General features: G+C 48.3%; 1 protein-coding gene across 2 annotated transcripts in view; it reads right to left on the bottom strand.

The window, feature by feature from the left end:
- Positions 1 to 24,382, bottom strand: part of HDAC3 (histone deacetylase 3) — a 53,543-nt gene extending 29,161 nt beyond the window's left edge. Inside the window, exons 1-16 of one of the 2 annotated variants that reach the window (XR_005829456.1) lie at positions 24,271 to 24,382; positions 23,921 to 24,003; positions 19,117 to 19,259; positions 17,688 to 17,769; positions 16,835 to 16,891; positions 16,685 to 16,740; positions 14,497 to 14,630; positions 14,139 to 14,219; positions 13,977 to 14,050; positions 13,677 to 13,741; positions 13,236 to 13,325; positions 13,060 to 13,118; positions 12,600 to 12,679; positions 12,054 to 12,211; positions 10,914 to 11,767; positions 7,085 to 7,424 (exon numbers count right to left, since the gene is read on the bottom strand). Coding sequence is in view for 1 of the 2 variants with exons in the window: in XM_040604784.1 (XP_040460718.1) it covers positions 11,698 to 11,767; positions 12,054 to 12,211; positions 12,600 to 12,679; positions 13,060 to 13,118; positions 13,236 to 13,325; positions 13,677 to 13,741; positions 13,977 to 14,050; positions 14,139 to 14,219; positions 14,497 to 14,630; positions 16,685 to 16,740; positions 16,835 to 16,891; positions 17,688 to 17,769; positions 19,117 to 19,259; positions 23,921 to 24,003; positions 24,271 to 24,325 (1,287 nt within the window). In the remaining variant the exon portion in view is untranslated. Of the gene's footprint in view, positions 1 to 7,084; positions 7,425 to 10,509; positions 11,768 to 12,053; positions 12,212 to 12,599; positions 12,680 to 13,059; positions 13,119 to 13,235; positions 13,326 to 13,676; positions 13,742 to 13,976; positions 14,051 to 14,138; positions 14,220 to 14,496; positions 14,631 to 16,684; positions 16,741 to 16,834; positions 16,892 to 17,687; positions 17,770 to 19,116; positions 19,260 to 23,920; positions 24,004 to 24,270 lie in introns of those variants that run through there. The other variant, XM_040604784.1, reaches the window with a different exon arrangement.
- Positions 24,383 to 24,608: the final 226 nt, after the last annotated feature.

The following is a 24,608-nucleotide window of genomic DNA, read 5'->3' as shown; positions in this document are numbered from 1 at the left end:
TTGGGGTACTAGCACTTACATGCCCCAAAGCTGCACACAGGAAAACCCAGCAGCTGCACAGCTACCTACAGAAATTCCTTTCAGGGACTTTTCTGGGAGAAAGCAGTCCTTTTCATGCGATCAGGGTGAGGCTGACCCAGAGTCAAAGCTCTGTGGTGATGCTCCTGCTACAGCAGCACACCTGGGTACAGACAGAGCACGCGACACCTGGGATGCTTTTATTACTGGCAGTTCTGCAGCTGCAAAAACTATAGGCATGTCCCCCCGCATGGCAGGAGACAAGTCAGGCTGGCTCTGGCATAGTAGGAGCTTGGCAGGTCAGAGCTGGCCAGCAGGACAGGGGGATCAGCATCATGGTGCACTGATGAGTGGGTGTTTTTGCAGTGTTGCTGCATAAAAGGGGCATCAAAAGATGATGTGCCCCAACACTTCATCCTGTAGCAATAAGGACTGAAAATTGCATAACACAGCTTTGGGGCTATGAACACGGATGTATCCCCAGCACACCCTGGGTGACTCAGTTTGGGAGTGCTGGGAAAGCACAAGTGAGACATCAGGGTGGACACCAGCCTCGTAAGTCAGTGCCATGGGGCAGGAGCAACGGAGATGGGCTCGGTGAGGCCTGGGGTGCACTGGCGCTGCTGGGCAGCCACCTGAGCCTGCACTGTCAGCAGGGATGGATGGGGGTTTGGGGGGTAGGAACAGGAACAGAGAAGCACTACACCAGCACAAAAGCAATGGGCTGAGAGCAGGAATGGGGTGCACTGGAGAGATGTGGGGAGCCCCACAACAGAGGGATGTAGAGAGGGGGCTTGTATGGTGCTCCAGAGATCCCCATTTCATTTAATGGCACAGAACACTGCTAATCCCTGCTCCTGCCCTCAAACTGCCTAATAACTAAGCACCCAAAAGGCCAGTTATGCCAGTCAGGGGGCAAGTGCTGCCTTTATGTGCCAGGGCAGGTGATTTCTCCCTGCAACCCCTCCATTCCCCCCAGCAGCAGATGGAAACCCCCTCCCAATTATGGTCTTGTCACAGAGAAAAAAAGAAAGACAAATCTCCCAAAGAAGGCTGTCTGACAGGACAAAAGCTCCTTGAAATGGGAGCTGAGCTGTTTTTTCCAGGTTCAGACCAGGGATGGAGGGAGGGGGGGCAGAGCGCGAGGGGGGAGCTGGGGCTGGCAGTGGTGCTGAGCAGGATGCGCACGCAGGCGGCACTTCCCCTCTTTGTCTGCAAAAGCAGGTCAAGGGGAGGGGGGGGGGGGGGGAGCGGGGGGACGGGGAGGGGGGGATGCAGGGGAGGATGCAGGGCTGCGTCAACCCTCGTCAGGAAATCAGCTGATCCCTTCTCCCAATCCCGAGCCTCTGACCTCATCCCCAGGAACGGAGCCAACATGGCTCAACTGCGCACATCTGGCGGATGGAAACAACACTGCAAGGGAACTGGAAACGCCAACACACAGCAAGGGGAACACAGAGAAACCCCCCAGTTTTCAAAGCCAGAAAACTCCAACACACACATGAGGCCAAAAAACACCTAGAGCACCCCTAGCCCTAACCTGGGGTTCACTCAGGGGCCTCTTGAAGCTCAAACTGCAAATAAAATCACTGCCCAGCGCTGATGTCCCAGTGCAAACGTGATGGATGAGCATAGCGGGCACTATAGGCACAGTCCAGCTCCCAGTATCTCCCAGTAAGCACGCACACACTTGCACGCAGCCCACTGGTAACATCCCTTGTGCTTCTCACGGTAGCAGGAACCTGGGACCAGCAGAAGCTGCACACCAGAGCTGGGTGCACCCGTCACCCATAGCACCCTGAGAAGCAAGCGCTGGCAGCTGACTGTGGCCAGGCAAAGGCACCAGCAGTGCCAGCACCAATGGGGACAGCAGCAGCTCCTCACTCCCAAGGAGGCAGCCCAGGGTCACAGCCCAGTCTCACTCCTACTTACTTTTCTAGACATCCTATGTTAGAAACACCACCTTCACCTGGCAAAACATCCACACCAGGACACCTGCTGCAGCTGAACCAGGCCAGGTGCCCTGAGAATGGCACTGCAATGGCAGGAAAAGCACTGTTTGCCCTAAAGTGTAATGAAAGGTCAGTCCAAGACATATAGGCAACACAATCACCTGTTGGAGATGAAAACATCAACTGCTAAAACACACAGCTCTGCTACAGAAAGTATGTGAGCTTGTTGCAGTCGTTCTTCTCTCTAGGCTCTGCTACACACGGTGGGAAATGCTAGGAAGGCACAAACACCTCCTAGACCAGCCAACACCATACCTGCACTTACAGATTGCACATGTGATGAGAAGCAACTTCAGTTTCTAGAAACTCCGAGGAACAGGCTCAAACCCCTCTCCTAGGGCATGATACAGGTAGCAGGTACCTCACATATTCTTCAGAGATGAAACACTTAGAAGATCTAGGGAGAAAGCTCCTCAAACAGGTTCTGCCTCCTTTAAAAAGGAAATGAACGTTCAGTTTCCCACCAGCACTGCTCTCAGAGCCCCATCAAAGTACACTGATGCTGTTAGTGTGTGTTCCTCAACACCACTCTAGGAGAAACAAGGAAGCAAAAGCAGGGAGAAGGTTAAGAGATAACAGCCACCAGCTCCAGCAAGGGAAATTCTGACTTGATATAAGGACACTATTTTCACAAGGGTGGTTAAACACCAGAGAAGGGAGTGCAGTTACATCTAGAGCTGGGCAATTTCTGTCCTTGAAAAGACTCAAACTTGACTGCAAAAGACCCTGAGCAATCTCTAACTTTCAGGTTGGCCTTACGCAGAGCAGGACTGATGGAGTCAAGACCTCCAGAGGACCCTTTGAATCTGAACCGTACTGTGACTCTGGAAGGATACCTGGTGAGCTCTCCAACCTTGTTCTCCTCAGCAGACACTTCTGAATCAGGATTTAACAGCTCTCAGGTCTGTGGACAGATGCCTCCATTTTATCTGAGAATATTCCTGAGCAACAGAGGAAGAGAGAAGTTTCTGTCCCTGTTCACTGCCACTTCTCAGCCAACATTGACACAACAGGCATGAATGCTCGAGGAAGACGGAGGCTACAGTTGACTCTGCCTCACCAGAGAGAGGTGATGGAGATGGGGACACTGGGCTGGAAAAGGAAGGAAGGATGTATCTCCTAGAGGAGACACTTGTGCCGAGGCTCCCTGCAGCAAAACATCTGTGAACAAGAGGAAACAATACCTCCCAGCATCCTGGAAATCTGAGGACAAGTGAGGAGCATGAGGGGATGCTTTAAATGCATTTGTGAGCACCTGGAGGGCCCAGAAAACCAGCAACAGACATTTTTCAAGCTAGTCCACAGTGCTGGGCAACATTTTCAGAAAACCTTAAAGTTTCATTCTCAAGCAAAACTTTGATTTGGGTCCACACAACGTGTTCATGGCCCTGACCCCCAGCTGGGCGTATGAAGTCCCTCTGTCTGTTAATGGTATCTTATGTTTCCATGTGTTAGGAGCTAAACAGCTTCTGGATCTGGCCTTCTGGAGCTAAGGAGTCATACATTTCCAGCAAAGCTCTGGATCTTATTAGATGGATAAGGAATTGGCTGGATGGCTGCACCCAAAGAGTCACATTAAATAGCTCAATGTCCATATGGAAATCAGTAATGTGTGGTGTCCTTCAGGAGTCCATACTGAGATCTATACTATTTAATATCTACATCAGAAACATAAGACAGTGGGATTGAGCGCACCTGCAGATTGGTCTCATCTACAGGCTTGCTGAGTGCTGCAGCTGACTCGCTTGAGGGAAACGATGCCATCCAGAGGGGCCTGCACAGGCTGGAGGAGCGGGCTGTGCAAACCTCATGAGTTCAACAAGAGTAAGTGCAAGGTCCTGCTCCTGGGTCAGTACAATCCCCAGTATCAATAGACTGGGGGATGAATGGACTAGAGCAGCCCTGTGGAGGAGTTGGGTATACTGGTAAGTGACAAATGGAACATGAGCCAGCAACGTGCACTCACAGCTCCGAAAGCCAAGTGTGTCTTGGGCTGCATCACCAGCAGCATGGCCAGCAGGTCGAGGGAGGGGATTCTCCCCCTCTGCTCCACTCTCATGAGACTCGTCCCTGGAGCACTGCGTCCAGCTCTGGCATCCTCGGCACTAGATGGACACAGACCTGTTAGAGTGGGTCCAGGGGAGGCCACGGAAATATCCAAAGGGCTGGAACAGCTCCTCTGTGAAAAGAGGCTGAGGGAGTTGGAGGTGTTCAGCCTGAAGAAGAGAAGGCTCTGAGAAGACCTTAGTGCAACCTTTCAGTATATAAAGAGAGCTTATAAGAGAGATGGAGAGAGACTTTTTACCAGGGCCTGTCATGACAGGACAGGAGGCAAGGGTTTTAAACTGAAAGAGGGTGGTTTTAGATTGAACACAAAGAAGAAATGTGTTATGATGAGGGTTGTGGGACACTGGAACAAGCTGCCCAGAGAAGCTGTGGATGCCCCATCCCTGGAAGGGCTCAGGGCCAGTTTGGACAGGGCTTTGAGTAGCCTGGTCTAGTGCAAAGTGTCCCTGTCCATGACTGGGTGTTTTGAGTGGGAGATCTTTGAAGGTCTCTCCAATCCACACCATTCTACGGTCTCTCAATATTACCACCTCCTGCCTCTCTGGATTACACCTACCAGGAAATAAAACAGGTAAATACAGAAGGAACTTTACCTGCAGGCTGTTCAACATGGAGAACAACCCAATACAGAAAATGAATGCACACTCTTGAACAAGTTACATGGAGCAGCATACCTGAGGCTGAAGCACCCAGGCTGCACTGTCTTACCAACAATACCAGGGCAAGCATTGCCCCAGGCACAGCTCAGCTCTGCAGGACTGCAGCATGTAGAGTCACATAAAACCAGAAAGAAAGAGAATTGCTCCCAAGGAGGGGGTCTCTGCGTGAGAGGGCTGTTCTGCTGCCGGAGTCAGTGCAGAGAAAGGTCAGTGCCACCCTGGCCACAGCTCTGGGTAGCAAGCTGGCCACACTCTTGGTGCCAGGGGAGTTGCTGGGCCAGCATGGAAGCTCACACAGGATAGGCATGGATGTGCAGCAGGGAGCAAACTTTGCTCCTCAGCTGCTGGCGACAGTTGTGCCAGAAACCTGGCTCTGACGGGCTCTGCATTGCACTGGCACACCCAGACCCATCTGAGAGCACAGCCACGGGCTCTGCTCCCCCCAAAATCCACACCCGGGGCTGAAGTTCACTCTTGACAGTCTCTGAAACAGGGCTGTAAACACAGGCTGCAGCAGGGACACAAAGCCTCCATTCAAAACCAAGAGATCCATGTGCCACCTGGTGTCCAAAAGCAGGTCTGCACCGCGACCCGAATAGCTGAGAGATGGAGGGTTATAACCTGTCTAAAATATAAATATCACCACTATCGGGACAAGCATCTCCCTACTCTGCTGCAGAAACACTGAGTGCCACCTTTCCTATCCTACACACCTGCAGGTTAGAGCACAGCAACACCGACCTCCAGGAAACACTTGTATGTTTTCCTTCACACAGGTTAATTCTGACTGCCTGGCTCTAAGTCCTACAGGCAGCTTGAACTATGAAACTTAGTTAAAAAATAAATCAGGACGCTCAGAAAAACAGCCTTCAACTTCAAAATCAAAAGAAGGGGCACACAATGCAGATGCTTACAGTACCAGCAGCAGAGCAAGGAGCTGCTGATAAAAAAGCAGCATAAAATGGCCTTCAAGGGAAATCTTGCTGTCCCAGCAGCTGATGCCACCACCGAGGCAGGTCCTGGGCCGTGCCCTTCGGCAGCCAGAAGAGTTGGGGTGGCCCTGGGGCAAAACACCAGGCAAGAGCCACACACTTTGGGGAACAATGGATTCCTTCTGACAACCATGCAGTTTTCTTCCCCTGACCAAGAAGAAAAACTCAAAGCTATGAGACATTTCTCCCTTTTCACTTTTTTAAGGCATATAAGGTTGGGGATGCCTGTGTACATTGCCTTTCAAGCCCTCCTATTCATGCATCCTCTGTGTTGCACAGGCGCAGGGCTTGCCCTAAGGGCTGGCACATAACACAGTCCCAAACCCTGCCCTCAGGGCAAGGGCAAATCCTCTCCAAAGGGCAGGGCCTGGAGCTTCGGGCAGAGCAAAGGGCAGAGACTGTGGGGGCAGAAGCACTCCCTTTCCTCAGGAGATGCACACACACAGCACCTGGGTCCTGCTGCTCTCCCACCTCGACTGAAAAGGTGAGGAAATATTTCCTTAAGTGTTTAAGAGTGAGAGAGATGTTACAGAGAGCACTCAGAGACGAGGGACAAGAGCCCCACCATCTACCTGGTAATGAAAGAGCAAGTGGGAGGAAGGAATACCAGCGAGAAAAGCAGTAACTGGGTGTACGTGATGCCCAGCAGGCATCTTCGCCAGGCAGCCTACCCTTAACACAACTGTTGGGACAGGTAATCAAGCAGAAATGAGAGGGATGGTACAGAAAGCAAGCGCAAAGCACAGTATCCATACTCAAGAGGATGTAAGGCGGAGACGGTAGAACAGCGAGTGTCACACCACACCATGCAGTATCTTGCTACGACCACAAACGCTGCCTACAGCTGACCTGGCTCTGCCTCTCAGGCTGCTCCTGAGTCACACCGAGATGCAGGCATCATGCAGCTGTGGCTTAGCCAGGAGATCCCTCCCTCCCCTCACCATCCAGAAGGGCCTCCAGGTCTTCAGGAGATCTTACTAAGGACTGCCAGCTTACATAGGAGAGACACCTTAGGTCAGTGATGAAGACCATCCAATCTATCAGAGCTGTTAAAGGTGACAGAGGAAAACATGTGCCAGCATGCTGCAAGCTGGACTCCTGCACTGTTTCTGGAGGATTTCAGGGCCCTGTGTGTTCTGCCCTGCCCTCTCTGCATGCAGAGGCAAAGAAGAAATCACCTCCCTTCCACAGAAAACTGGCTTTTCTATAAAGTACAGAAAGCAGGGCCATGAAACTCCTCAGGCAGGGTAATGTGAGATGAGATGCAAGGGAAAAGACAAATTTTCTGGGGTGAAAGAACAAGGTGGAAGGTGGTCTTTAAAAATGTAGGTCCTACCTTAGTCCAGTGTGGCCTTCACCATTGTACAGCTGGCTGAGAATCTTCTTTGGAGATGATCCCCATGGAAGCAGCAGAAGCGCATAGGCTCCCCTGAGTCTGAAGCCAAGAGCAGGAGGAGGAATACCCATTCCTCATGGAGATGGAGGTGGTGGTATGCCAGAACAACTTAAGAACAGAGGAACTGGTGGGAAGTCTCCAGAAACAGTCTCTGGTAGTGGATGGGTGGTGGTGGCTGGATGCTCCCTGCAGTGCCTGGAAGCAAAGCTGCAGGCAGGGAAGAAGAGTCTGAAGCCATTTCTCTCTTGGTGTCTTCAAGATCTTCATTCAGCCTCTCTATCTGAAGCAGAAACAAGAACACGCCAGTGTTCAGCTCATGCTCAGTTGCCCAAACAATGTACCACCCTGAAGCACATACCAAATGATCAGGTCTATCTCAAGTCCCCATCTTTCTACTCACAAGATGACGCCAACTTCCCTTGTCATGAAAAACAAGCAGAAGGCAGCATTAACAGGTGACCCATACCATCACTTGGTGACTTGATACCTTCCTCCCATGAGCTGAGAGAAGGAAAAATGCTGCAGGGTGACCTCAGAAGAGGTCTGGTGAGCAAGCTACAGCTGGAAGCACAATGGTGAAGTAGAGTCTGCTCCCAACCCCAAAAGTCAGTGGTTGAAACAGGCCTCAGAGATGTTTTGTGGTTTATTAGGTTTGTCTCAACTGTTAGGGAGCTGGCAAATATGTATGAAGGCATCCCAGCGATCTGTCCATGAAGATCAAACAGGGTGCTAGAGATGCACTGTGTAGTGCTGAAAGAAAACCCCAGTTTTTTGTTTGCACCATACTAGTGTCAGTGAGGATAAACAGGGAAGAAAGCCTGAGAAGCGCAAACCACAGACTTGTAGTCAGGAGCCTGCTTGGTCCCTACCAAGCCAGGCTTTGCCTTTCTGCTTTCCACAGCAGCAGCTCCTGAAAGGCTTTGGATCCCACCCCTGGGCATCCATCCATTGAAACCTGAAAATAAACAGCATGGCTTGATTATTAAAATGCACAAGCACAACTTCATGTACTACACACACTCCCAGCGTCATTTTGGATTTTTATGACCTCACAGGGGCACATTTTCACCCCATCCATCAGCTGGGTGCTGTAACAGGAGTGCAAACACCTCCTACTCCAGCTTTTGATGTGGAAGGGGCTTTAGGATACTGGGCTGGTCCATTAAGCCAAAACGACGGCTAAACTTGGTATTTCTAGAGTGTCCTGAAAATGCAAAATTAAAGGGTAAGAATGAAAACATAGAATGGGAATTATTTATGGTTTTTTTAGCAGAAAGGCTGTCACACCAGATATGAGTATTAATGAGGCCTGGCTTCCCAGCCTACCCCCAGGGGAGGGGCACACATCCCCAGCACCTCTCTTGGGTCCCCAGGCTGGGCTAGGGTACAAGAGAGCAACAAAAGAAAAACTGTGAGAGGAAAAAACATGGTCTAGCACCCAAGATCGTTTTTGCCCTCTCCTGAGCCCTGCTGCCCATCCACCACTGTGACTCAGCACAGCCCAGTGCTGTAGAAACCGCCGATGCTTCTGTGATGTGCAAGGGTATGTTCTCAAACACTTCCTACAGATAATTAAATTCACTCAATTTCAGTTGCTGCCAGCCTATCCTGTGTTTTAGGGAACACCCTAGCAGTTGTCCGGCGCTGGCTCCATCTTGCCACCCAGCAGGCAGGAGGTGCGGGTTTGCCACCTTACCTGGGACACGGAGGTGGGTGCAGGGCTCGCCCTGGGCTCACCCTGGCACTGTGTCCATGACCCGGCAAGGCCAGGGATAAATGCTGGTCTAATGCAGCTCCAGTAGCCCTGCAATATCAGATAGCAAGTGTAGTGCGGTTTCTTATTTTTAACAGCTCTGCTCCAGTGGGAAAATACAACAGTGGGGAAAAAAAAAAGTATCTCTACAGACTGAACCTGTTTTCTTAGCCATTTTCCCAAATCAAGGAAAACAAATCCACCCTTAGAAACCCAGGTAAGATGATAATCCCAATTTCCAGCCTTATTTCAAAATGCAGGACCGAGCAGTGCTCTGAAAAGAGAAAGCCTGGACAGTGCTGTGAGGTTTGCAAGGCAAGGGCATTCCCACCTTCATACGTAAGAAAGAATTTAAAGAGGGAATTATTTTATTTTTCAAAAGCCAACACTTCCTGCTACCCAAGGTGGGAGCCTGGATTCCTCCTGTAATCGGTTTTGCTGCAGAGGGTGATGACAGAAGCAGAGGCAACAAGCCAGCTGTCTGACACCAGGTGAGACGGTAAGCCAGAATAAAACACATCTCCTTTCTACTGGGGCACAAACACTTTTTTTCAAAAGTCCAGCTAGTCAATGGAACAGCATTTTCTGTCTTCTACTTTGTAAAGAACATTTTATGGGCTACAGAGTACTAGAAACAAATACAGCTGACCAAAGAGGGGTCAGAGTAAGGTCCACCTAGCCCAGTGTCCACTCTGCTGTGGCCAAATAATAAATGTAGGAATGGTACAAGCACAGAGTAAGTACACAGCAATGTTTCTCCAGAGCATGCACCCAGCTACTCACAATTTGCACCCAGGAGTGTCTTTGTATTAACAAACCTGAAATTCCGTCCCCCATTCCAATCCCTTTTGGAAGCCACGTTCATGGCCACATTAAAAAGCTTGTATGGCTCAACTAGATGTGTGCAAAGCGACCTCTTCCTTTTGAGTTGACCCCTTGGTAGTTTCATTTGATGCTCCTTTAATATGTAACAGTTGGAGAAACTGTGTTCAACACTCCTGATTCTATAAACCTTACGGCTTCTTTCTTTCCCAGCTCAGTTCTCTCCCCAGCTGATGGATCCTCATCCATGGAGTTATTCCTCATATAGGAGCTGTGCTATACCTTTGATCACCACTCTCCACACCTAGTCTAATTCTACCGTAACTTATTTCTCTGGGCACCTAGCAGGTGTAACATTGACTTACTGTCTGCTTCACACTGGAGTTACATGAACTAAAAACCAGTCACCAACAAGGCCTTTAGGAAAGTGGGACTGCAAAGAGCAGGCTCTTAGAGAAACTGCAACTCAAAGAAACCAGGGTATTTAAAACAAATGCAGGTTAAGGTTTTTGAATCAGCTCTGCAGCTTCCTGCAAAGCTTTTACTGGACTCACAGGCAGAAGCAAGAGTGTCCACCAGCCCACCTGCCCTGTTGTGAGGGAATTCAGGGTACTCTCCTCATTGTGCACTGATGTTGAAAACTCACCAGCATATACTCTGAGGAGCTGAATGCCCTCCATTCAGACAGCAGAGGATGCTACCCTGCCAGGGATGATAAGCATGTTCTCAGTCCTTGGGAGTACAGGAGCCAAAAAGGTGTGAGTATTAAACAGACGAACAACAGAACAGGTCAGGTAAGAAAAATACTGCCTCTTCATTTAATGTTTAAAGACATCAGTAAACAAACAGAACAGTACAGACAGTCAGAGGCTAAACCCCTCCCGCCTCCCCAAATGGCACACTCCAAACCATGACAGGTACCAGGTGATAACTGGAGGAGGAGCAGCAAAGTCTGGGATTTGAGAGATAGCTGAGAGAAATCTGCTGTGTGAGGGCAAGATGACAGGACTTGGGAGGAAGCAGCTTCCCTCAACCACGAGCAGAGCGATGTCTCCTAGGCACAGTCAAGAGGGAATGGTTTCCACTCCGAGCAAGCAGTCCCAATCTCTTGCTAACACATAGAAGGACCATGTGTGAACTTGGAAAACACAGCTGGAAGCTATATTAGAGGTGCAAGACACACTATTTACTGACCTTGGCAGCCAAACCTCTGTTCCACAGTGATTTTAGCCTCTTGAAGAATAAAGAAAACAGGGAAGTTAGGTCCAACTTGGCAAAGTGTTTGCAGTACTCTTTTGTGAACGCAAAACTGAGTAGTGGGGGGAAAGAACAAGACTATGCTTTGCATACATTCTTCCATCCTGCTCCATCAAGATGCTCCCTGCTCCAGGGACATTCCTGACTGCTATCCCACAACTGGCCTTGTCTTCTCGAGTAGTTTTTCTTGAGCTGTGGAGCATCAGATGGTTAGAAGAGACGTCAGGAAGCAACTCTCAGTGCAGGCTTCAGAGGGCAGTTGACTGGGTACCTGAGTGGAGGGCCAGGGAGAGCAGGATGTATCAGGTGTTGCTGCTGAAGAGAGGCAGAGATTGTAGGCACAACTGCTCCAGCTCCCACCTTGCTGGCAGAAGCCTGCACAGGAGTTACAGGTGAACGAACCAGCACAGGTCAGCCTTTGAAGGCAGCTGCACAGCTGCCAGCCAGTGCACAGCACAGATTTGAGCGCTACTTCAATTTCCATTTCCCAGAGTTGGAACCCAGCTGGAACCATGACATGTGGTGGAAAGCAAGGAACACATTTTACTGCTCTCTGCCTCTCCAAGTAGTAGAAGCCTGCAGTGGTGTTGTTTCTGCTGCCACCACATGCAATCAGATACGAAGGGAGGGCTAAGTGGCTCCTGCATGGCCCAGTTACCTGCTCCAAGCACCCATGTCCAATGTGGGACCCCCCACAGTCCAGAGCCCCACACCAGAGCCCTCAGATCTCAACGTCACTCTCTTTGTCGTTATCGTGGTCACCATCATAAAACTCGTTGGCAGCTTCTGGCCTGGAGGAAAGACAATCACAATCAGTGAGAAGAGCCCTGGCACCCTCATGGCCAGAGAAGAATGCCTAGGTCACACCGCTAGTCAGAAGATGCCCTGCACTCAAACACCCCATGAACTATTATGTGAGGAGACACACATTTCTAGAGAGGCACTCCCTGGATAAAACCAGAGACTCAGAAGTGACTTGGTATCTGTTCTAGGAAACAGATGGTCTCTAGTATATGATCTGCCCATCCTGGCAGGGACAGAAACTGAAGCCCGTTTCTCCAGAACAAGATCTGGTACCTGCTGTAGTTTTCCTCAGAGCCTCTTTCCTCTGGATCAGGCTCATCAGTGCGATCGTAGCTGAGCAAGTCAGAAGGGACATCATGGATCTGCACACTGGGAGCATGGTTCAGCATTTTCAGATTCTCAAATATCGTCTGCCTGATCTGATCCAAGTACTACATGGAAAAAACAGAGGGATTGCCACAGTGAGATCTGGCAGTCTACATAGAGTTACAACTGTTAGCACTGCTACCTGCCTGCATCATCTATGTGGTGGCTATGAGAAACAAGTTTGTGCAAAAAGCTATTTATCAGAGCAGAGGAGGTAGGAGAGTTCATTCCATCACTGAAACTCAAACACACAGAAACCAGTAAGACAATGCAGCAAGGTTCTCAAATGCTATGAGACTGACACCCCAGAGGAAAGGTTCTGCTTTCTTTTGCCAGTTTTCTGCCCCACAAGAATTCCTTGCCTGCACTCTACTTCGTTTCACAGGAGAGAGCATCAACCACAGGGTTTTGGAAGTACATCGGTGATACTGTGATAAGGCTGCAAGCACTCACCTGCCTGGAGTTCTGATTTTCAATCCTTGTACTGACGTCAGGATGAAGGGTGAAGTCTGGAGCAAAGTATTCAAAGTACTCTGTAATGGAATGAGCCAGAGAGTTACAGCAGAGAGACGAGGGAGCCAGCCTAGATTGCTCTGCAGAGCAGAGCTTGCTCTCTCACCATGCTAGGAGTGACCAGACCCTAAAAAAGAGTGATGTACCTCTCTGCAACCACGGGGAATTACATGAAAAAACAGGGCAAGCAAAACTAACGTTCACGTCACTGAATAGAAAATGATCCAAATGAAATGATACATGACACAGTAAGAGTGTGTCTGCCCAGCAAAGTCTACAAGTGGGTGGCAGGAGAGGACTAAGGCCATCTCTAAGATCAGAAATAGAAGTGTTAATCCTTCAGTTGATGTAACAAATACTTTAGCTCAGCTAATGAGGAAAAAATGGAATTCCAACTTACCGCTGTATGGGAGCTCTTCGCTAATTGCTTCATCTACAAGCAATGATGTTTCGTAAGTCCTGAAAACATGGAACAAGATGAGCTCAGTCCAGAGAAAATTACACAGTGCATGCAGGGACAAAGCCCACAGGCAACTGCTGAGCCAGTGACGTTCAACAAGCAGAGAAGAGACTCACCAGCATCGTGCCACGTTGCGGACTGTGTAACCACCTCCTCCCAGTACCAGCAAGGGGATGTTGAAGCTCTTAACATACTCCACACACTCTCTAGAAACCCCAAACAAAAAAATGCCAAAGCTGTCAACTGCAGCACACATTCACGTGTCATAAACGCTGCTGTGCGCTCAAGCACCACCATGGCTGGATACACTGGAGTTCAGGGCTTCCACCAAGGGAGCCAGAACAACATGCTATGATGTGAACCACCTGCTCTGCAGTGCCTTGTACAAAGCTCATTCTGAGATCCCTTCCTGTCACACAAGCGTTAAAAAACTCAAAAAGTTGCTGGTGCTGCTGAAGGCCAAAGCTCAAGCCTCACAGCAGAGGAGACATTAGAGCCCTTCAGACTAAAGGATGGTCTTTCAACAAACTGCTCTGCCCCAGCCCCACTGTACTTACCCATGTCCTCTTATACTGAGGTTAAAACAACCCAAACGGTCACAACCGAGAGAATCAGCACCACACTGGGGAAGAGAAAAAGAACGGCTGAATTTCTGACACTGAGGCACTGCTTTCCAGACATGTATCAATGTCCCCCCACCCTTGGCCATCCTCATTCACCAGAGGGTACAGACAGCAGCTCAGCTAGGACACACCAACCCCGATTCCCCAGGAACAGAAGGTAACATGTTGATAGCAGCCCCCTCCAACCTACAGCCTCTGAAAGGGATGGACATACGCAGAGGCTTGCTTTCTTACCTGCAGTACTATGCAGGTGGGCTGATAGTAATCTACCACCTGGTTAATGACTGGCTGGAAGAGGTGTTTATAACCTTTGGAGAGAAAGGCAGATTTGTCATGACTCTGGAGCAGAAGGACTAGCAAATGCCTGGGCAAGGGGAAATGCCATGCAACACCTACTTTGGTCATCAATGCCATCTCGTAGAGGCACGTTGAGACAGTAGTAACGACCACTCTCTGCACCAACTTCATACATGTCACCTGGCCAGGGAAAGACAGGAGAATCACAATAGCTCTGAGACTTCAGAGGTGTGGAAAGGCCAAATCTGGTCTGGGTTGAGATCTCTTAACCTAGCTAGGATCCCTTTTTCTTACAAATAACTACACTTCTGTTACCCTCTAGTTGATTTTCCAAGCCCTTTCTTCACCATTTCTCCCTGAAGCTTTGATTTCATGATTTCACACTTTTACACGCCAGCAGAGCTTTCAAAGGATTCTGAAGCAAGGCCAGGTTCACACTACAAGGGAAAATACATACCTGTACCAGGAAAGAAATAGTTCCCATATTTGTGAAAGGACACTGTCATGACACGGTCCGTCAAGTAGAAAGCCTCCTGCACACCATCTCCGTGATGGATATCAATATCAATGTACAGAACACGTGGATGATACCTGTTGAATACATGAGGAAAACCAGCATTAGTGTCTGCACCATACCCAACCTCACTATCCCCCACATGCCTCAGTATCACCTGGTGCTCTGAAAACCACCACTGACACCTACCTGCAAGTCCACTTGCCAAAAGAACTTGCCTGTCCCATCTGAGGCATATCAAATAGTTTAGATATGAGGCATTCATATACAGTCAAACACACTCCACCACTAAAACATTTTCTTCTGATGTGCTTGAAATAGATACTAGAATAAAGTTTTCAGATAGGGCCAGAAATGTCTTTGAAAGCACATGATGAAGGTAACCTATTTTAACCACCCAGGGTGTTAGAAAATTGGGGGGTTTGTTTCCTCTACAAACATGCCATTAATCTTTAAGAGCTCCAACTATTTTTAATCATATCAGGAAATGAAAGGTAAGCTAGCCAAGGAAGAGGTAGGAAAACTTACTTCCTTCATGTGCCAGAGTACTGGCAGCACTGTCCCAGCTGGCTAGCACCAAAACCACCAGCCTGGACTAAATTTACTGGAGAAGCCTGCTGGGTCACAGAGACAGAGGGTAAAGAAGGGGATATCATCACAAGTAAATTCACTGGGGTAACGATCAAAGTTCATGTGCTGTTGAGCACTGGAGACATGGCCCTAAGCTACCCCTGTCTGCCAGGCCCTAGAGCTGTCTGGATGGCTGGAGAGAACTTCTCCAGCTTTTCATAGGAAAATACTGCATCTGCTAAATCTCCAAAGAACAGGGGATCTGGCATCCATGCTGAAACCCTAGGGGACTAGGGAGGGACCTGAAAAGCAAAACAGCATCGAAACAGAGAAGAGGAGGACGTGGTTTGTGCCATCGGACTTGGAACCATGGCTTTAAGCGTGTCTGCAGCAACCTGATCAAACTGGTTGAAGATACTGACCCATGCTGATTAGTAGACCAGTACTTTGCCTCAGTCTCTGAAGAGAGACAAACTATTTTAAAACAGTCCAGATTATTAATCCTGCAGACAAATGACTGCAAGGAAAAAAAGGGGATGTGTACATGCAGCCCTTGCACACTGGTAAATGGAGAAAGTGATTGTCTAAGAGTTAGAGGCACCACAGTACTCCCATGGTAAGAAGAAATCTCAAGTATGCAGCCACCTGCTGCAGAAACGGTTTCTGAAAACAGGAAATAAAAGAATAGGGACATATTAAAATCTCTCATGATGGGTAACTGGGCTGTATTTGAAGCCTCTGGCATATGGGACTCATGCGAGACTCCAAAATGCATGTGCAGAGATACACAGTGAAGACCTGAGGTTCCACACACAGAGCAGGGAAGACTGGCAGAGGGAAAGGAAGTACAAGAAACCCCAGTAAATCCTGTAAATCTGACTTTGAGAGTGCATAAGCTTGCCACCAGTCATGAAACTGTTGTGCAGTCAGCCACAAACCTTTTTATAATTTCATAACATCTTGTCTCAGATTCAGTGACAAGGCAGGCATGTGAGAATACAAAAAAAAAATGCCCAACCCCAAGAACAATCCAAAAAATGGAAGGTATTTCTGTAACTCTTCCTTCCAATCTGAATTTATTTTTCATTTTCTAAAAAGAAAAAAATTATGTCTCTCTTCTACTCAAAGAAAAGTGTCCTTTGATCATCCATGTGTTGTTCAAATTCTGTTCTTAAGCCACTCAAGCAAATCAGGAAAGATTCGAGTCATTTAACTGTTTCCAGTGAGCCATAGTTTGTATTTACTTACAAAAGGCTCACTGTGGCAAAAACACCGAGTCTCAGAAGACCCTGAAATTAATATTTCACAGATGGATGAGAAATGGAGTTGAAGAACTCTTCTGTATCCCTTAAGCTGCATGCAACAAACTGGAATCAGATAATGCAATTCTCAAGTCCCCCTTCTTGTGCCTGAAGAGGAGGCCAGGACAAAAATCTAGTTGTTGGCTTTCCCAGACTCTAAAATGGCAAACAAAGCAGGGGAAACAGACAGAGAGAACAGAAGCAGCAGAGGGAAATCACATGCCAGTCAGGACAGTACTGCATTTGCTCCACACCCTTACTTGAGCAGCTCCAGGATGCCAATAACTATGTCGTTAACGTAACAAAACCCAGAAGCCTGTAAGACAGAGAAAACCAACCAGATTAGAATGAGATCAACACAGAGCCTGGGCCTCAAAAAGACAGAGGAATGCACAGATTTGCCTCATTACCTCAAACTTTTTGGCATGATGCAGGCCCCCTGCCCAGTTTATTGCAATATCACAGATCTAAGAAAGTAAAGATAAGTTAAAGGTGACAACATAGTAACAACAACCTTGCACCCACTTCCTCGCTGCACCCACTTCAACCTGGCCAGTGCTGTGGCCCACAAACACCCTTCTAGCCTTTCCTTCTCCTACGGAGGCCTTTCCAAAGCTCCATCTTGGTTGTTAGCCCAGACAACAGTTTTGGTTACATTATGCCCATACTGGATTAGTCCTGTGCTTTATATTCTCCATTAGATCAGAAAAGATTATCTCCCACCACCACTGCCTCCCCTCCAGCCAGCAGCAGGCAGAGCACCTGGCATATACACTTTGCTCCTGCACTTGTTCTTTACACCCATTAGACCCTTCTCAGGTCTCTTAAGACTCAAATCTTTGTACTTTTTTTTTTTTATATATATATACTCTCCCAAGGGACCCTTCTCTTCAGACCTTCTGCATGGTCTTATTCAGTGCATTTCCATAGCACAGACCGAGCAGCACTCTTGAGGTCTCCCAGCAGCCAGTTTCACTGAAGACCCCAGGTTTGTTCTAAAGCACTAAGAGCAGTTTGTGATTTTAGTATGTGCAGCATTAGTATCCTCTGACTCCTTCTGGATTAAACATCTACTAAATGGTTGCCTCCGACAGGACAGGAATGGTCTCAAGCTTAACAGTCCTACAGCACTAGGTATTTATGCCCCAACACAGCAGTGCTTGTTATGCTGTTTTACAAAACAAATCCATGAGGTTCTCCTTAAATTGAAAAACAGTTGGCTTATGCCTGTGTTTCAAAAGATAAGTGCATCAGCTCAGTTACCTTGTTGTTCAGCTGTGTTGCTCCCTGCAGGGAGGCCCCAGTATAGCGAGAGCAGAATTCAAAGAGGCCTGGAAACACTGGACTGAAAAAGAAACCACGATTCAAACACAGAACATAATCTCATTCCTCCCTGTTTCTCCAGAACAAAGCCAGGAATAAAACTGCCCAGGGACATTACCTGAGCAAGATCAAAACTCATTCTCTGTGAAAGAGTTAATTTGGGATCATTCTGACCCTGCTTGTAACACAGCAAGTACCAGCAGGCGAGCAATTTGGCTGCAAACACAATGGGAAACTCAGTGAATTTGATAAAGATTGCCAAAGCTTCCAAGCTTGCCCTGAAAAGGCTCCCCTGCTCACAGTGTCTGCCAGCATCTGCCTTGCTGACATGTGCCCAGAGCCAGGACATGATGTGAGACACTGCATCAGGAGAAGAGAGGACTGGTCTGCTCCTGCACTACCTCCTCCCTGGCTGTATCTGGAAGATCCCAGCCACAGGGCTTCCACACACATGCATGCTGTACTGCAACCGGAGATGAATGCTGCTCTTAAGACAGTGCTAAGGTCTGATCCATCCCACCACGCAGAGCCAGCCCAGGCACTGGGAGAGTACAGAAACACAGGACATGGAGCCCCTGTGGCACCAGCTTGCACAGCTTAAAAGACCATGGGGTTTTATTTCCCCTTTTATTTCTGAGAAGACGATGGTTTCTGATCATCAGAACAGCAAGGTTACAGAACAGTCTTCTGATTCTCAGCCTGTATTTTAAAAACCAGGCTATACTAATATCTTCTATGGATTACACTGTTCTCTAGCTAACATAACTCCTCCCCTCCTAGTACTTACAGCTTTCTCCTCCACAGAATACATAAGAACAATTTACTCTCTTGATAGCCCTTGTAATCCTCAACCAGAGAAGGCATATTACTATTTCCTCAGTCACCTACAGAGCCCTTCCACCCATTTCTTTCAAGTTTCATCTCTCACAAGCATTAAAGACTGGAATTGAATATTCTCAACAAGATCTCATGTAGTTTTGTACAGAAGCATGAGTATCTCCTTGGTTCTACTGGAAAATCAGGCTCTCAACACTGTATTGAATTTAACATGCACGCTAAAATGACAGGCAATTAAGATACTTAGCATGTTCAAGGAGAACTGCAGCACTGCAAGAACAAGTGGAGATACAGTCTCTAACCTAACAAGCTTACAGCCTAAACACAGATCTAAAAAGGAAGACTGCAGCATCTAAAGAGAAGGGACAGGAATCAAGGAGGTTCCAGTAATCTGATAAACACAGGAGGGACATGCATCTTGTTCTGGTTAAAAACAATAAGAAATGGGACACTCTAAAAGAGCTCTCTGGACACCAGCAATGCAGGAGCACCCCTTCTGACTGTGGGTTCACAGGAAACACAGAGCACTCACCAGTCATCACCCACGTTGAAGGCATTGAGGCTCTTGGTGAATCCTTGCATGTTGTTGGGACTTACTCTCTGCAGAAAGTCTATGTAGTCCTCGGAGTGGAATCGGCACATGTCATGCTGGGATGCCTGGTATGGTTTGAAAACCTTCAAGAGAGAAAGGCAAGACTTATTTCCCACCTAAACTTGCATTTGCTTTGGCTCTAAGAAATCTCCAGCTAATTGACAAACAACGTGCATGAGGAATAGAAAGAAAATGTTCCAATTCATTGGCTTCCTGATATTCATGTTCATTTAAATTCAACATTGCTCCATGAAGTCTGCTTTCCTACTGATTTTTCTTTCAGCCATAAACCCATTTCCTCCTTCTTATAACTGCAGCTCTTACCACATTCTCTGATGCCTGCCTTCCCGCACTGCACCCCCCCCTTCCTTGGGCAAGCTAGCAAAATAAAACAGCTGAGTTCAAACCACAGCTTTTTCTTTACTGGGGGGAACTACTCCCTTATCAGTCACCAGCATTCATACAATTTTAAGATCTTGATACAGCGGTGGTTTCCCTCTGTCAGATTTGCCTGTAATAGGCCGATAGGTTCAAATTTATTTAGAGAAAGCTCACAGACAGATGGAAGAGTTGCATAAGCTTTGTTTCCTTCAGAAAGCCAGCAAAAAAATGGTCAGGGAACTGGATGGATTCAAATTAAAGATCTTGTGACAATACAGGTTTGCCAGTTTGGCACTTAACACACATACCTCTATATTTAGGAAGTTAAAAATTAACACCATATACATGGCAAGATGAAATTACAGTTACACTGAAATCAATATGAGAACTTTTTTGTGTTTCTCAATTTTCTTAATTAAAGCATGCACTTTATAGAAAAAGTGGAACACAAAAAAAATAGTAACATGCACAGGCTTGTCTCCAAAGGGAAAATTTATCAGGGCAACTACACCAACGTGCCCATTTCCTGGGCTAAGCAGGAAATGTGTTAATTTTCAGAAACACAACATACCCTAACAAACCCATCATCTCCTTTCCTGAACTGGTCTGCACGTGGTCTGGCGTTTTCCACATGGATGCGTGGGTTTTGGTGTTTCTCAGAGGCTACTGTCTCTGACAACTCGAACAAGGAGGATGAGACAACTGACAAGCACGAGCCATTAGTGCAGCTGCTAAGGGTGAAGGCAAAGCCTATTCCCCACAGGGGCTCTGCACAGTATCTCCCAGGAATCCAGACGATTGATTAAAATCAAACAAGACCAAAACCAACACTGAAGCAGCAGCTTGCACCACAGAAATAGCTCTCACTGGATATCCTGAGGCTTTCTTAGACAACAAAATGTAGGGATGTGATTCAAAACTTAGAAAGAGAAGGAGCGGTGGGGAAGACCAAAAGCTTCAAGACAGACTCAGCTGCTGTCAGAAGAAACCTGCCTCCTTCCACCCTTCACCCTGCTCCCAGCAATCCCATCCACCTCCCTAAGCAAGCTCTGGCACTCAGCCCAGTCTGTTAGCTGCCTTGTTTAGCCAACTCTGTAGAAAACTCTCCTGGCTTTGCTGAGTTACTGGGTTGTGTCAGGGATCCAACAGCTTCCAGACACAGCCAAGAAAGGCAGAGGGAAGATGCAGTGGAGGAGCAGGGAAGGTGAGCAGCAGGACAACCCTTCCTCTTTCAGCAACGCCGAGTCTTGGTTCACCATGCGCTTGTGCACCACAGCCACAGATAAGCTGGGAAAGGTGTGAAGAGACAAATCCTGCCTGACAGGATGATGACCTCCTATTTGGAGGCGGTAGAGAGGGCAGATAATGATGTAGCCACAATGCAGTTAACAGGACTTGACTGTTCAGGATGAAGTTTCCTCTGTGGTTTTCAGCTTCATGATGGCATCTAGTGGAAAATATAACCCCTACAGAAGGGTTTCAAGACTGAAAACGTGGCAGAGTGTACAGCTCTGCCTAATTCAGACATAGTAATAGAAGTGTTACATCAGAATATGCTTTTTGCTGTTTCTGCAAGAAAAGTGCCAACTAAGGAAATTATTCATAGAGGTTCATACATTTACAGTAAAAATCTGAAAGACAGCTTCTGCAAAGATTCCACGCACCCCAAGTATACTCCAGCTGCATCCCCCTGTGAGTGCAACAGCAGGTCACTGAGGCTGCATGTGATTTTACTAGGGAATTATATTAATTACACAGGGAAGCTTTTCTAATGTTTAGACGTATCACATTAATTTTATATATTGCATCAAAGAACTGTTCCACTGTTCTGTTTTAGTACCTTCCTTTAAAAACTGACATTGTGCTTTAGTTTTGGGACAGCTTATTCTCTATTTACTTTCAGTCAATTTGCAAGTCTCTCACCACAGAAGCAGATACGGTGGCAGTGCAAGAGCTTAACGTTGAACCCATGCCAAACACCAAGCACTTGTACAGTGCTAGGGATAAAGACACAGTTGTGCAGCACCGATGGGCAGCTACAAAGTAGCCAAGACCTAGCTTTTCCCTCTGCCCCACTTGCATTGGTTTGGCTGTTCAGTCTCTGCCCTAAAAAATAAAAAGCAGGAAAACTGTAATGCTGCCAAACTTCCAAGATTGTTGCACCTTGTCCTGCCCATATAGTGGAGAAGACACTAAACATGCCACAATTAAAACCACTGGTCTAATCCTTCTCTTTTGCTCACAGTGATACAACTTTGATTTTAACATTGCCCGATTCTCAAGCGCTTGAGAAGTGACCTTTAAGAAAGGCTTTTTTGGTATCACAAACCCTAAATATTTAGTCTTTGAGGGTGCAGTGGAAGTTTTGCTTAATGTCTAATGGTTGTGTTGAGGGAACTTGGGAAGCTAATGACAGTCTGGAGAAGTGCCTGATCTAGCTGGAGAGGGACTGGAATTCACACGTTTCTGTCCGACAGCTCTGCACAATTGCCATGTTTTCACATCAACTTATGATTTATCCCTAAAGCATACTGCAGATGTGAAAACATCACTTAGACAAGTTGATTACACTTTCTTCTCCACAGCCTCAAAACAATCCCAACTGTTATCAGTTCCTTGCAATCACCAACCCACAACTGAGTTCCCAATCATTTTGAGTGCACACACCTCACAGTAACCTCCAGAGACATCCAGTTCAGGTTCATGAGCAACAGGAGAAGTGGCTGGTTGACAGAGCATCACAAGGAGCAGAGCCCAGTTTTAGAACGGTGTGGAACACACATGGTATGCATGAGCATGAAGAGGAAGGACAGGGGAAAGTCCTAACACTCCTTGCAGGTCACAACAATGATGATTTTGTGCCCTTCTTTCACCTCCCCTCTCTGTCTGCTAGCTATGCACAATGATGCCTGTGACAGAAGCGCGCTTCACCTCTTTTAACAAGGCAATTCCCAAGAAAAGACACTGTAAATGCGTGTTTGTATGCCCACATATGTACGTACATAAATACATACATATATGTACATAAAACCAGAATGCCTGGAGCTGTAGCCTACACTTTCATTCTGGGTTGGGGCCCTTCCTCAGGACACATCAAACAAATCACAGGCTGTGGAGACAATAGGCTGCAGCTACACCCAGCCTCTGGATCAGATAGCACCACCTGGAGCCACGCCAGTCAGCCTAGGAATTAAATTGCTCAAAAGTCTGAAACCATTCAGAAGCAACCCTGCTGCAACAAAAGCAAGACTAAACCAACAAAAACGAGTTGCACCATAATGATCAGCAGCTGCAGGTAGCATGTTCTGCCCATCAAAATGGGCAAAGACCATCTCAAACAGGGGCAAAATTATGGAAGACCTTTACCATTCCCACCTTGATCTTGTATCATGAGGCACTGTTATAAGCCCTGTACTCCTGAGAGCTTTTCATTTGCTCTGTGCCACAAGACCAGGCAGAAAAGCGAACAAGGATTCTAGGGAAAGGAGCTTGGTTCAATCCTGCTTACACCAAGTAAAATAAATATACTTCAGAAGAAGGTTACCACATGTTCATGGTGATATTCCATTACCCAAAACCTGGTTCATTTCTTGAAAGATAAGATTTAAGTTTTCTTTTTGATTATCGCTACATGCTGATCATGTTTTATCAGGTTTATATAGGCTAAATTTCCAGAAAAGAAAATTTAACAGTAAGAACTGGAGTGCACTGGACTAGGTTGTTTGAACTGGTTGAGCAACAAAGGTTTTGAAAAGCAGGTTGGACAATGACTGATCAGGTATGAGATAGGATTAGTGAACCCTGTTAAAGCATCAAGGTGAATAAGCAAGCCTCTTGAGGCATATATTTATTTTTTTTTTAGCTTTACTATTCTACGATCACACAGTCCGCAATGGTCACTGGGTCCTTCCTACAAGCGGCTACAGACATCAAAATTTCATGCATGGTCCCCAGTGGTCCTGCTGCTGTAAGCACAGGTTTGAACAAGACACTGCCAATTAGCAATGGTGCTTTTCAAACCGGCCATGGGTGGTGTGGTAGGGTCTCAGGCAGATAAGAATGCCCGAGACTGCTCTAGGCCTTGTCTGCAACAACTTTGTTATCTGCTGTGCCAAAAGTGGAGCTGAAGGAGAGGCAGCAATGCAAGAAAGCTGTTGAGAACCTACTAACACAGGCCAAGTCTTAACGTGGAGGCCACGACTGAACCCTGCAGTGAAGTGCACAGCTCTCTGGCACCTTTCACGTGTGCCAAAGCCTAAAACCCCCACCCTGGCAGCAGCTCGCCTGAAGCCACCAGCCGCAGCTGCTCTTCCCCCACCGCCTGGCTGGGGGACCGCCGCCGGGCCCCAGAAGTGCCGCTTACTATCATCTTCTTGTAGAGCCCGTAGTGCAGGACCAGGCTGTGGGTCAGGGCCAGGCGATGCGGCTTCATGGGGTGCCCCGCTCCTGGAAGGGAAACGGCACGGAGTCACCCGGGGGAGCAACACCAGCCGCCCCCCCCCCGCCTCGCCCCCCCGAGGACGGGCCCAGCGTGGGGCCGTGACGGGACCGGCGACCCCCCCTACCAGGCCCGCTCGGCCCCGCGGCGGCGTGAGGGGACCGGCCCCACGCCGCTCCGGCCAGCCAGGGACGGGCTAGGCAGTACACCCGCCTCGAGCCGGGCCCGGCCCCTCCGCCGCCGCCCCGGTTCTCCTCCAGCCCCGCAGCCCGCACCGTAGTGGAAGTTGCCCACGTCCGGGTCGTAAAAGTAGGCCACGGTCTTCGCCATGGCGGAGATGCCGGGACCCGCCGCCGCGCGCTCCCGCTTACGTCATCACGCCGCGCCGGCGCCGTGAGCTCACACCCGCCCGCGCGCCGGTCGGGGGCGGGGCTTGCCGGAGGGCCGGGGCCAGGGCCAGCAGCGTGGCGGCGTCCCCGCGGTCCCAGCGCCTGCCCCAGTCCCCCCCCCAGCTGCCCCCAGTCACCCCCCAGCTGCCCCCAGCCACCCCAGCTGTTCCGAGATGCCCGCTGGATTCTCTGCCGTAACCCTGCATCTGCCTCAGCTGTCCCTA

This window comes from Falco naumanni, chromosome 8 (assembly GCF_017639655.2).
Source record: "Falco naumanni isolate bFalNau1 chromosome 8, bFalNau1.pat, whole genome shotgun sequence".
NCBI lineage: Eukaryota > Metazoa > Chordata > Aves > Falconiformes > Falconidae > Falco > Falco naumanni.
This window is presented reverse-complemented; position numbering and strand designations above follow the sequence as displayed.